Source organism: Phalangium opilio, unplaced genomic scaffold, assembly GCF_054372755.1.
Source record: "Phalangium opilio isolate 3A_F unplaced genomic scaffold, DU_Popi_V2 ptg000024l_1, whole genome shotgun sequence".
Classification (NCBI taxonomy): domain Eukaryota; kingdom Metazoa; phylum Arthropoda; class Arachnida; order Opiliones; family Phalangiidae; genus Phalangium; species Phalangium opilio.
The window spans coordinates 4,876,293-4,888,641 of NW_028324155.1; the positions used below are offsets into that span (position 1 = coordinate 4,876,293).

At 37.5% G+C, this 12,349-nt stretch overlaps 2 protein-coding genes across 7 annotated transcripts in view; both read right to left on the minus strand.

The window, feature by feature from the left end:
- Positions 1–655: 655 nt before the first annotated feature.
- LOC149692326 (uncharacterized) lies at positions 656–5,566 on the minus strand. Of its 2 annotated transcripts, none has more exons than XM_089868038.1 (9): positions 4,734–5,566; positions 3,323–3,469; positions 2,906–3,040; positions 2,668–2,817; positions 2,188–2,415; positions 1,983–2,074; positions 1,677–1,912; positions 1,273–1,619; positions 656–1,206 (listed from the first exon to the last, which is right to left on the minus strand). In XM_089868038.1, exons 1-9 carry the CDS (start codon positions 4,776–4,778, stop codon positions 1,048–1,050), a joined length of 1,539 nt encoding a protein of 512 aa, XP_089724164.1. In that variant the 5' UTR covers positions 4,779–5,566; the 3' UTR covers positions 656–1,047. The 2 variants fall into 2 exon arrangements, with proteins under 2 accessions (XP_089724164.1, XP_089724163.1); XM_089868037.1 differs by having other exon boundaries at positions 2,173–2,415.
- Positions 5,567–6,896: 1,330 nt separating this feature from the next.
- LOC149692327 (band 4.1-like protein 4) overlaps positions 6,897–12,349 on the minus strand; it is a 30,319-nt gene continuing 24,866 nt past the window's right edge. The window contains exons 5-25 of one of the 5 annotated variants that reach the window (XM_089868045.1): positions 12,068–12,165; positions 11,021–11,141; positions 10,757–10,844; positions 10,595–10,683; positions 10,449–10,512; positions 10,299–10,390; positions 10,156–10,227; positions 9,945–10,069; positions 9,790–9,874; positions 9,627–9,725; positions 9,426–9,560; positions 9,263–9,367; positions 9,007–9,192; positions 8,807–8,941; positions 8,660–8,728; positions 8,511–8,594; positions 8,042–8,263; positions 7,716–7,773; positions 7,556–7,611; positions 7,364–7,487; positions 6,897–7,298 (exon numbers count right to left, since the gene is read on the minus strand). In XM_089868045.1, the coding sequence (XP_089724171.1) occupies positions 7,173–7,298; positions 7,364–7,487; positions 7,556–7,611; positions 7,716–7,773; positions 8,042–8,263; positions 8,511–8,594; positions 8,660–8,728; positions 8,807–8,941; positions 9,007–9,192; positions 9,263–9,367; positions 9,426–9,560; positions 9,627–9,725; positions 9,790–9,874; positions 9,945–10,069; positions 10,156–10,227; positions 10,299–10,390; positions 10,449–10,512; positions 10,595–10,683; positions 10,757–10,844; positions 11,021–11,141; positions 12,068–12,165 (2,233 nt within the window). In that variant the 3' untranslated portion in view covers positions 6,897–7,172. Of the gene's footprint in view, positions 7,299–7,363; positions 7,488–7,555; positions 7,612–7,715; positions 7,774–7,933; positions 7,994–8,041; positions 8,264–8,510; positions 8,595–8,659; positions 8,729–8,806; positions 8,942–9,006; positions 9,193–9,262; positions 9,368–9,425; positions 9,561–9,626; positions 9,729–9,789; positions 9,875–9,944; positions 10,070–10,155; positions 10,228–10,298; positions 10,391–10,448; positions 10,513–10,594; positions 10,684–10,756; positions 10,845–11,020; positions 11,142–12,067; positions 12,166–12,349 lie in introns of those variants that run through there. The other 4 variants (XM_089868044.1, XM_089868046.1, XM_089868048.1 and 1 more) reach the window with 4 other exon arrangements.

Consider the following 12,349-nt stretch of genomic DNA (forward strand, 5'->3'; position numbering starts at 1 on the left):
CGGAAAATTATTTATTTATCTATCATCGCAGATTTCCTTGCCGCGATAGAATCGCGCCTTTTCATTCATCCCCGAAAAGAAAAGATCTGGTTTAATATGCCAGCCGGTAACCATGTTCCAATCTTTGTGGTTTCACACTATTTGCTACAGAATTCCTTAAAAATGGGTTTTCTTTGAGCAAATAGACCATTTCGATGTAACTAATTGGAAAAGACTCGGGGTAAAACTCTGCCTTCCATCTCCCTTTTTGGCGTCTGCGCTGTAGTCTTTTTGTATCTTGAGAGTGCGCAGAGATGGCAATGTATCAACCCCCTTGTATGTCCCGATACTGAGAGTTGCTTACCCCCGAAAAGGTCTGTTGGCATAGGCATATATTATGTAATTCCCAAACGACCTCTGCATGCCACAAATGCTAAGGATATATGGAGTAGGTCATCCAAAATTACTTACTCTAGATTATATTGATTAAATCAACATTTTTAAAAGACGTTGTAAGTTGTTTTACCATTTCTTTGGTCCAGAAATACTATGTAATTGGTTCCTTCAAGAAAAATGAACGTTATCACTGGTTATTACATTCCTAAACTAAGAGGAGGAGAGTGTAATCTTCGGATAAGGGTTTTTACATTGTAGAATGACGTACAACGACGAAGGATTGCCCGTTTTATAAAATATCGTCTTTAATAATAATTATAATTGTTTGACTTTTGATACGACGGTATATACTTTCGAGTTCTTCTTCTGTCTTAAATAATAAATTTAAAAACTTTTAGCGGCGGTGAAGCGTACGTATAGATCGCTCATTGATAAAAACATTTAAAAGCTTTTAGCGCGAAAGAAAAAGTATACGTAAAACAAACTTATTACGCGATATTTCAAAAATGCGGTTTTACATTACGGAAAATATAATCCCGATAAACTGCGGGTACTTTATCAATTTTCTTTATCTTCGAGTGTCGTCATCCGGTAATTACGATTTATTTAATCGCTACGTACTTAAATCGGAGGCCTATTTACAATTATTAACTATATATATAAACTTTGGTATTAAAGTTCTTGGCTATATTGCTTCGATAAAGGAGCGTTTTTGGTTTGAAGAGACGCTAAGGCCTTCCGACATTCCGCTTCCAGGATGGCGATTTGCTCTTTCATTTCCGTTGACTCTTTCGCGCTTTTTTCCGATTCTTCGTAAAATCTTTGAGCTTCCTATTAATCAAAATCCATAACGAAATATTTAGGCTTAATTAAACGCGGTATTCAAGCCAAACTTACGCTCAAAAGATTGGCCATTTGCTTCTCAACTTGATAAAACTGATTAGCGAAACGTTCGAGTCTCTGAGACAGTCTATCGACTTCGGACTGGACTTTACCAACTCCACCATGCACCGAAGCCAAGTCGGAACGAGTGACCACCATCTCTTGTTCCAATCCTCGCACCTTAGTGTCCAAAGAATTTAACTGACGAGTAAAGACCAATACTGGAGAGTTGTCAACTTGGGACCGATTTCTGCTACTGGCGGGTGAAGACGGTGGATAGTACGACGGGGAAGATTCGTTTTTCTGGTATAAACCTCCTCTGTTGTAGTTTTGGGGTAAACGATGGGGTGACGTTGGAGGTGCTTCAATGACATTTAAATTAGTCTATGGTCCAAAAGAGGAAGTCAAATTGGTTTTACCATCGTTCTCAGCATCTCTTCCATGTTTGTCGCGGACTAATCCCGGTGTTCCTGGTGTAGATGATGGTGCTTGAGTCGGTATTTTGAGCATTTTTGAGAGTTTCTTAACGCGCCCTTCTTCCGGAAGTTCCAAACTATCGTCGCTGGAACTGTACTTGTAAACCAAAGCGTTTTGACTGGCGCTTCGACCCTCCGTACCAGCGAGATCCAAAGAATTGTCCATCCATCCGTGATCTCTGAGAATCGAATTTGTATTTACTAAAATTCATTCGAACGTCAATGTTTGTGATACTCCAGATGACTTACGCGCTATCCCCTTCGGTTATACACTCAAGAGCGGACATACTCTGAGCCCTGTGAGGTCCGTTCGGGTCTTCGAACTCGGCATCTTCGTCCATCTGCCAAAAATCAACTCTTGAGTACATGTTTTCCTTCAACATTTATCCTATTATACGAGACCCAAAATCAGACCTTTTAAACATTCAAACAAACTAACCATGTTCGTATATACCTTTGACGGACTGACCATAGACTTTCTTTGTGGTAACCTCCTTCCGGTTGGTCCTTTGGCTCTGTTCTTAGTTGGCGTGTACAAGCGACTGTCCGGTGTCTGTCCCTGAGGGGTCTCTTGAGTATCCTTTCTATCCGGAGACTGCGGTAATTCACGTTGTGTACTTTTTTCTTTGTTTTCACTGTTACTTGTGGTAGACGAGGTTCTGGTACGAGCTTCTTGACTAGACTGAAAGAAGAATGGTGTTACAATTTCGGCTCTAAGTTCAACATGGGCAGATTGTTTACAGAGGTGAAAAGGTTTCCCATGACTCGTTATGTCCCGTGTTTGAAACAGATTAACGCTCTAACGCTTCAAAACAAAACCTTTTTCTAAAAGCGTACGCGTATTTTTGGGTTTTCCACGTAATTGTATGGTTGATGTTTGCACCCGAAACTCGATTTATCTCTAGTTTTAAATGTAACAAGGGGGTTTACTCACCATCCGCTGAAGAGACTCCAAGGTTCCTCCTCTACTTCTTCCGGCGCGACTTCTGTTGTTCCTGGCATCTGCAATGGCGACCCGGATGTGATGAATCCACTCGTTCATTTCCGGTAGAGTATCAGCGGCGAAGAAGTGACGAGTTTGCCGCTTTTATAATATATTAAAAGCAAAATGATACATTTTTTCGCTCGAATTATTTATAAACCCCATTCCTTTTTTTATCATTGAAACTCACGTCGAATATGCCTCGAACCGACGTGGACACGACAAAAACGTTGGACGCTCTTTTATCCTTTTGTTTACCCTCCTCGCATACGTCGAAGTAGTCTAGGTTCAAAACCCCCGAGTTTCGTTCCGTGCCTTTCGATTGCTGTTGTATATTGTACACAAATAATATGATACAAAATAAAATGTATTTCATTGTTCAATGGTGGCTTGAATGATCGATCACTTATATAAGTTTTATAGAGCTACGATTATTATTGACAAAAATTAATAGAGAATTCCAGCAATTGACCGAACTGAATCGAACAGAACTATAAGCGGTTGAATTGTACTCACAAATGACTGTCAACACTTGTCAGCAAACTATCTATACTTATGTCAAGAGCTAATTTAAGCTTGATTCAAATAAAAACAACCGTGTTCAAACCTCGTTTTCATAGAAGTAGATTTTGGTGCCGTCCAGAACGCAGTACCTGTTCTTCCATGGCCCTCTGTAGAGCCATCCCCTTCTGGTCAGTTTTCTTAGATGACCACTTTTTCTCGGTTTCGTGAAATACGAAGCCGGATGGATTTCCTGCAAAGCGAAAAATGAAATAGTTGCCAATATTTATTAAACACGTCAAAATAATTCCAAGTATCGGTATATGATTTAGTCAAAGTTAGTTAGAAAAGTCTTTCACTATACGTAATTTACATTAGAACAGTCGTAAATAAAAATAGTGTACGTAATCTCGAAAGAAATGGCAGTGGCCTACTTTAGACAGTACTAGAACTTATATAGGGAAGAACATTGGCTGCCAAATCTTTCGTTTGGAAAGAAGAAAATTATATTTGTGTGTTTATCTTACTAATCCTTAGAAAGCGATGTACACAGCGCCTTCTGCTTGTACAGTAAGCGTGGGTAAAAATTCCATGGAAAAAATTTCTTTTGGGCCTTTCTTTTATTGTTAGTTCTTTAGGTTTACATTTAAACAATGGTTTAAAACTATCGTGGAAAAAGGTTTTTCATCTTCTTTTATTCGGTAGATCAAATTCCCAAGAGTTAAGAATATAATTTTTTTAAAGAAAACAAATCTTTTAAGCAATTTTACGAAATGGTATCGTGATATCTATCCACTGGGATTTTGAAAACGATTGCAGAAAAAAAATATTTGACAATATATATATATATATGATGTTTCTGATAAGTCTGCCATAAAATAAGGGGGATGTTCTTTGGGAATTCGAATTTGAGTCGAAAATGTTCTATACTTCTATCTATGGCATTTTGCCACAAGGGACACTGTTTATAAGTTAAGATTGCATCCATAGTATTTTACGGATAACCCATTAAATTTAATTAAGAAACTGATCAAGAGACAATGATTTCTTATTTAATTAAGGGGTCATCCCTAAAACACGAAACCGCTCAAAGAACATCTTCTTAATTTATGGCAGACTTATTAGTAACACCCTATATATAAGGATATATTTATAAACTATAAAGGCATGGGAATATTTCTTTTTATACAATTTCATATCGTATAATTGGTGGCTAGGTCGTGTTTATTCGAACTAGGCCTATATGAACAAAACAAAATATCAGTTGAAATCTTAAGGGACATTTAAAAAAAAAATTATATCCGAAATTTGGCCAAATGAGTCAAGGTCTTAGTATAATGTAAATACACTAAATCTAGTTCAAACTATAGTATTTACATGATTATCGCTACACACACGTGGAGTGGGTTAATTAGTTCCTCGACATAATCAAAATCTACTGGCGTTTAATTAGACTAAAAACTTTAATTAGAGTAAATGATTAGTTAAATAAATATTTCTTTAAAGAATTAACTTACCACCCTCTGACTGTCGTTCAGCGCCATTTTCGAGGCAGACCTCATTTATAAATAGCAACTAAAAATTATCCTTGCCAGGGTCGAGATGTTTTTGCACGGAGATGGGTAAAACTCTCTCAAAGACATTGAGAATAAGGAGAAGCGCGTATTGCAACTAGGTTGGTTATTTTTCCCGACAAACGTTCCTCATCCTCAAATATTCCTTCATCTTACCATCCTTAGGGCTTACTTGTCCGTCGCGACTGTCTGAAATGTAACGTTAACTAACTTTAATTCTTCCTTGATTTGTTGTGGGATGTTTTTAAACGATAATTGCGTGGTGGTGGAACCGAGGCGCTAGTCACTTGAAAACACTCGTTATGTAGTTCATTGCCGATGTTATGAACGTGAATACAAGACAGAATGAAAGTCTACCCACAATGTTTTCAAATAAAGAGGATATGAAAAAAAGCTTTTTTTTTCTCTCTGTACTGAGGGGGCAATATCACTTTGTGTACGAGGTCTATTCACAAACTGTTGTGGCTCTACCACTCACTCACTCACTGACTGCCTTTTCTAAATAATTTTTTATAGGGTACAAGCTCACGAGTTAAAAGGAAATGGGAACGTTCGGGGAACCATACAGGGGTGTTGCCACCAGAAAAAATATTCATATCCGCGCAATTTCCCTAATTAGGAGCTAGCGATGTGTTTTAAGTTTTGTTTCCTCTCGCTCTTTCAGTCATTAACTTCTTCTAATCTGAAACGATACCAATTTAAAGTTTGTCATTTTCCAACTGCGTACGGTGTTTATATATTCTTAAAGCATGCACATCTTTGTAAGATGAATCTTCGGTCCCTGAGCCCGAGCGACTTTAGTAATATAATACCATGAGTTTTTAGAGACTAACACGTGTTGTTTTCATGCCTTATCTGCCTCGTTTTCAAGTCTTTGAGATAAGGAATAGGGTATAGAGCAGAGTATGGTATTGGTGGTAACTTTCTTAAGGGTAGCTGGTGGTGCACTGTGTAAAACGGAAAAGGACGGAGGAAGTGAGGCGTTTCCGTTTTCATTGGGAACCAAAAAAGAAAACAAAAATTTGTTTGCTGCATGGGTTTTAAAAAGGCGTCTTGTTTTTCCTTGCCTTTTCTAAAATTCTTCTAATAAACTTGATGTGTGGGTGGTTTATTTTTTCTTTAAGAAATTTTGGTGTTCGCTTGCTTTATAACGTATCCCGTTACATAAATTTTAATTAAGCTAAAATTTGGGTCGAAATTTGTTTGTAGGTGTCTTCCGATTTATGGAAAGACAAATATTGGTTTACTTATGCAAATATTGTGAAAGAAAATACAGCCAAGCTTCAAATTGTGATTTAAATTTCTCCTGAATTATATTCAACCAAAAATAGTAAATTTAATACAAAAAGAAAGTGTTAGTTTAGTAAAAGAAGAAATTCGGAATATGTTTGTGATCATGGACTAACTAATCTATGTGTCCATATGTTATTAGTCCATGTTTCTCCCTGAGATAAAAATTTATTTCCCTAACTCGAAGCTGCCATCTAGCGGACACTATTTCGTAACTTTTACAAATACCAGTGATTTAATCTTAATTATTTAAAACTAATTTCTTAATTTGAAATTATAATCTAATTCGGGATAAATATTTACGCTATCATTTTTGCAATTAATTATAATATATAAGCTGCCACCTTGTGGCAATCTTCCGAACTAAAAGCCGTGTCGATGTGCTTCGAATATACACTCCACGGTAGGAAGCTTTGTAGCTTCGTGGTAACGCGTTCGATTCGTGTGTGGACGGTAGCGGGTTCAAACCCCAGCGGAGAAAGATTGGCGATGATGAATATTCGAATGATTATTCATTCGCGGTTTCCAACTTGAAGGTTTATCCGGATGTGAGCACCTTAATTCTGAGCCAATCTTTTAGTGAAATTAAAGAATTACATTTGTTAATATTGCATATTCCCTCGAGTTTATGGGGGCCATTTTGTCTAACCTTATAGATTTATTGGATGTATAAGAACCTTCGAATAGATCGATACTATACAACACTTGGCGGGAAATGATTAGTCAAAGTTATACTGAAACGGCAGTACCTCTCTTTGGCTGTAATAGGCTCTATGAAAAGATAGCATGGAATGCCAGCTTCCTACACTATATATATTCCATATTTTCATACGAGTACTTTTATTTTTAATTTAGTAATATATAATTATTACAAAACCTCAAAATTGATTTATAAAACATATCGAGAACAAGTTTAGTTAAATCGTCTATTTACACACACACAATGGGGTCCATAGAAAAAGCAGATGACGCATATTTACAAAAACAAAAACTTGGCTCGTTAATGAAAAAAAAAAATAATAATAATAATAATAAGGAAATTATCGATTATTACTTCTATTAGATTACAAAATAGTTAGCTAAAAGCCCGCGTTAAAGTTCGGTGCTCATTTCGAGTGTTAAAAGTCCATTCTCCCCATAGTGACCATTGCCTTGTTCCGTTTTAGGCGTATGAAGAACTGAAGAACCTGATGACCATTGGTACGCCGCTGGAGTTGGCTAATTATACCAGGTAATTTGAATTAATTTAATTCTTCAGTATCTTTTGAAACTTGTATATTTACTTTCGGGGTCACTGTCGAGGTCAAGGGCGTTTGAAACGTCACTCTTGGCGTATTAGTCATACTGGTCGGTTGTTGATGACCATTGTAATTATGATGACCGTTATAATAATTACCATTTGTTACCCTAAATTTAATTTCGCGTTAATTGAGTCGATATTGACTTGAGAGGGGTAAGTTTTTGAGACACCCTACCTATTAGCCCCCGTATCATATCCATCCATGTTTGAACTCAAAATATCTGGTTTACTCTAAGACCAAAAAAAAAAAAAATTCAACCGCGCCCAATGTCAATTTATACAATACGATAAATTTGAATAATTTAAAATTGACAAATGGGAAGTAACTAAATTACCTGCGATAAGCAGCTTTTGGTTAGGTTCGTTCTACTTGACGAATAGCCGAATTCTTGACTGAAAAGATGAAGGGGTGACACAAAATAATGCGTAATTAGTCTTAATTGTATGCCCTATTAGTATTTACTAAATTAATATTTATAGAAGTCCTTTGTACCTTCACCGCCCCTTAAAAGCCGAAGATAGTTAAGAAAGAAAGCTTCCACCAGGTTAAATATGTTAGCGTTAACTGCCTTCAAAAGCTTGGTTACTGGTTAGTTGTTTCTAACACGCCATACTGTATAGTTAGTGAAGTATTACGCTTATAATTGAAAAGTATACTAACTTCGAACTGAGATTTCCACTGAACCGACTACTTCCTGGAACCCCACCATTCGTGACGGGGTACAATCGGGGCATACTGGGTGGCATGGCAGGGTCCACGCTGGTCAAATTGACCGCCGAGGTCGACCGAATTTGGCTTATTGATGGTCTAGATGAACCATTTTGCGTGGGCAAGGAATATGGCGGTGGGGGGTCATCGTCGTCAACGGAGTTTGGGTTATGTCTTGGGAGAAAGAGGAATAATGAAAATCAACGTCAAACGTTTATAATATCGTCATCGGTATCTTTTTGAAGAAGTTTTTAGGTAAAAATGTGGGCGCACGACGCTATCTATCAAGTTCGGAGTATAACTGTGGGTGTAACTTTTGACTGTAGGTTGTAATGATTCGCGTATATAAACTGAGAAACGCGGCACATATCTATAACTTTTCCATACAGAAAGAGTCCATCTAAGGATGTAATAAACTTACTTGGAGGAAGGGTTGGTTGTTATCTTGCCACGCGGTTTACCCGTAGTAGGTGAGTAACGAATTTTGAACAGTCGAATGTCAGTCCTGCGTCGTTCAAATAAATGTCACTTTTATGGCTCAACATTAACGTCAATGCGTGGGACACTTACTCTACTTTGGTGTATTTTATGTCCTTTAATTCTTCCTCCGTTAGTCCTGATGGGTCAACTAGGTTGTAACTGAAAATTTAAAGCGTTTTTGTTAGGGTTAGATAGAACGTTGTTAAATTCAGATGGTACTCAAATTAGATTACTTACTCGATGTGTTGTTTGAGTTCAGTAGGAAGGGATTTTCTACTCTCGGGTGATTTGGATCGGGAACGATGTCTCCGGTGTTTTTTCTTCCTTTGGTAGTTCATCTCTGATTCAGTTTCCATACCAGAGTTTTGATAGCTATGTATTAGACGTTCATTTGAATCGTGGGGTGATAAGTTGAAAATCGTTTCGTTTAAACTTACCCGCTTCTTCGATGGGAGAGATCTCTCACCACCGCGCTCTGCGGTCTTAGGTTGGCCTTTTCTTGTTGAAGTTTTTGAACCTCCCTCCATTGAGCTTCTGAATCGACCAATTCAACGTTACTTCCTGATCGGTGGTGTCTGCTATGGCGTTTTTTGTGTTGACCATCAGTCTCACTTCCGCTTTCCCTGTTTGAGTAATCAACGCGTTTATTTTCTACATCCCAGAAGGCCAGAACCTATATATTAATTTACTTACCCTCCCCTTCTCCTACTTCTTCGCGATGACTTGGATACTTTAGAGCCTTTGGAAGACTTGGACACTTCACTATCATTGTCCGAACCTCTCCTGCTACGATGGTGTCTGTAATAAATGTTGCGATTAGATCTTGTCGGTATTGGGAAGAGAGTATTTCTTTTACCTTCTTCGACGTGAATCGTAACTGCTATCACTGTCCATGGACAAAGTTCGTTTATGTAATGGAAAACGAGTGTTCTGAGACGCGGAACTTCTGACGGATCTCGGGGATGGATTTGTTGAATTGGAATACAAACCCCTACGCGAATTTAAAATCACTAATTAGTTTTCGTTACAATATCAATATTGCAATATCTATTCGCACCTATTGTGTTGTTCTTCCCATGGCGCTGATCTGGTACTTCTGGGTGAAGATGATTGTGGTAAAGCTGAAGGAAGTGACGAAGCCCTTTGCATAGAAGACCTGCTAATATATCTCAAAATATATACCACATTTTTTAATACATCAACAAGGCCTCTTTACTTACAAGAAAACTGGTTGCGGTACTGAAACGTTCACTTTAGTTTCCACATACCCATTGTCGTTAAGGGCTTCCTCTTTAGTCGTCATTGCTACGTTGAAGGTAAAACGTAGTACTTAAGAACTTGTTCAAAAATTTTTTAGCAACTCGCTAAGTCTTACAAGCATCAGCACCGTCGGGTTGACCCAAACGTCTCTGGTAACGCCGACTGGGAACTCGTACAACAGTTGGTTGATCTCGTGAACTCGAGAATAACTCTGATTGCACTTGTTTCTGCGTTCGACCACTGTGCGTGTTTGTAGAGTTTACCAAAAAATAGACAAAGTTTTCGGTGAAGTTGAATCGTTCTATCAACCAAATTTTGGGTTATACCTGTACCGAAATCTGGATCCTAAACTGAAGACTTTGCCAGTATTGCCCGGGGCTTCCCTTACTTGAGTTAATCTTCGTATTTAGAAATTATAATTAGCTAGTGAAAACATGACGAAACAGTGTCGTTCACCGAAAAGGTCTACCTGAAAAAGGCATGGTGTTCGACGCAACATTTCCATAAATGTTTACACGCCAATTTCGTCGGTAATTCGAAACCGTAGGTATGTTCGTCGTTCTGCGACGGAATTCTGAAGTTTTCTTAAATAATTTAAACTAGGCTCAAAGAAACTTACCGATTTATCTCTGACCCTCAACATAAAGTATTTTCCTTTGAAATATACTTTCGTAATTCTGGGCCTTAAGTAAAATAATTAAATCGGTAAATTAAGTCCCCGTATTTTTAATTACGAGCTCAAAAATTTAGTAAATTCAATCTTACCAGAAATAATTCCCTACTTTCGTTTTATTTCTTAATACTAAGACCCCGCTGGGAGTCAAACCCAGATAATATTCGATACTATCTTTACCCTAAGGGATCACGCGTTGAAATTAATATTGTATTAATGCGTACCAGGAGACTCGTTTTAATTAGGGTAATTACCAAAACGGGGTGTAAATCAACGCCGTACATGTCCAGCCATTTGACCCTCTCTAGAAAGTTCATTTCAGCAGCGGATGGTACGACGCCACTGTGTATATATACACGTAATTAGGTTGTAATTAAATTTTTCGCATAACCAAACGTTATAAGTTTCCCCAGAATTTACTAAAATATCTCGTGAATTTTCAATAATCTCTCAGAGATCTAATAGCTTTATGTATTTCTGATCTTAATTAGGCATCAATAATAATCCCCCTCTCTTACACGAGATCTTTATGAAGTTGAACCACTTTAGCCTCCAATTCCGGGCTTTGGTTGGGTGAGAAGCGGAACTCTGAGACATAGTCGGCTTGATGTCTACGAGAATCGTAATCTCCTAATTCAGCTACATGCCCACGTGGTACCAAAACACGAGTTTTTGTAGATAGATTAATGAAAAAGAAACAAAAAATTAAAAACCAACATTACCTCCCTCGTTTTTAAAGAGCAAAAAAAAAATCTCTAGTACCCCCTCGTTTATAATTAATTATCCCTTTGTACTTAAGTAATATACTTAATGGGAAAATAACTTAGTTCAGGGCGGTTATCTTTAAAAGGAAATTAAAAAACCACATGTTCTAGACTAAAATAGGTAATTTCCATATAGTACTTGGTCAAGAAGAGAAGCTGACCAAGTGAATATGTTAAAAATTGGTAAAGTGGCTAAATTTTTAAGTTTTCTTCGAAGAAAACAAGCACTCCAGATACCAGATACCCAAGAAACCAAGAGTATTCATCTTGGCAATGCTGTATTTACAAAACTGAGACCTTTCCATTTTGCCGCCATAAGCTATGCAACTTTTGTTATGGACTGAAATTCCCTAACCGACTAGGTACATCGCTAGGAAACTATCTTCCTGTTTAACTCATTTAGGACATAAAACTATAGTCTACGCTCTAGAACATGGTATTTTTAACGCAATTACACGGCTACACTTCGACGAAACTTAACATGAACATTTTCACTTCAATTTGGAAACGCTCTGTTATTTTGTCAGAAAAGATAGGTTAATTCTTTAAAGGCCCTAATTCGTGATTGACCTTTAGTACTTTATCCCATATCAAGCTCGATATATAGCAACGAAATTGCCAGTTCGTGTACCTGACTTGATGATGGAATTTCTTTTTCTCTCGTATATAGTTTCCCCGCGTCTAATCTTTTTCTGTCGGATATGCTTTTTAAAAACAATTTCTTTTTCTCTCCCAAAGATAATAAGGTTTTTCGTAAACCGCAAAACACGAAGACACTTTAAACTTAATCCAGAAACTTACATTGCACGGCGTACGCGAAGAGTTGGGCGGCCAAATCGAAAGATACTGGAAGTCGACCCTGTAGAATGTCTTGTTTTACTTGCAAGAAAAACTGGTACCTGCATGCGTAAAACGGAAAGGTCGTGAGAAACCAATTTGTAAAAATTTAATTTGACCAATAATTTTGACGTTTAGGCCTACAGTTTTCAAATTCAACAACACGTAGTCCGTTGAACAAAGCGATTTTCGGTTTAGAACCCTTTTGAAACTTTAGAGAGCTTTCGATTGGGGAGGGGCTAAGAT

Bases quoted from the DNA above. Each gene is read 5' to 3' on its own strand.
- LOC149692326 (XM_089868037.1), bottom strand. From the start codon at position 4,778: ATGAGGTCTGCCTCGAAAATGGCGCTGAACGACAGTCAGAGGGTG. The intron at 3,470-4,733 runs GTAAGTTAATTC...TTCGCTTTGCAG, and splicing joins TGAACGACAGTCAGAGGGTG to GAAATCCATCCGGCTTCGTA. The intron at 2,075-2,172 runs GTTAGTTTGTTT...GATTTTTGGCAG, and splicing joins CAAAGGTATATACGAACATG to ATGGACGAAGATGCCGAGTT.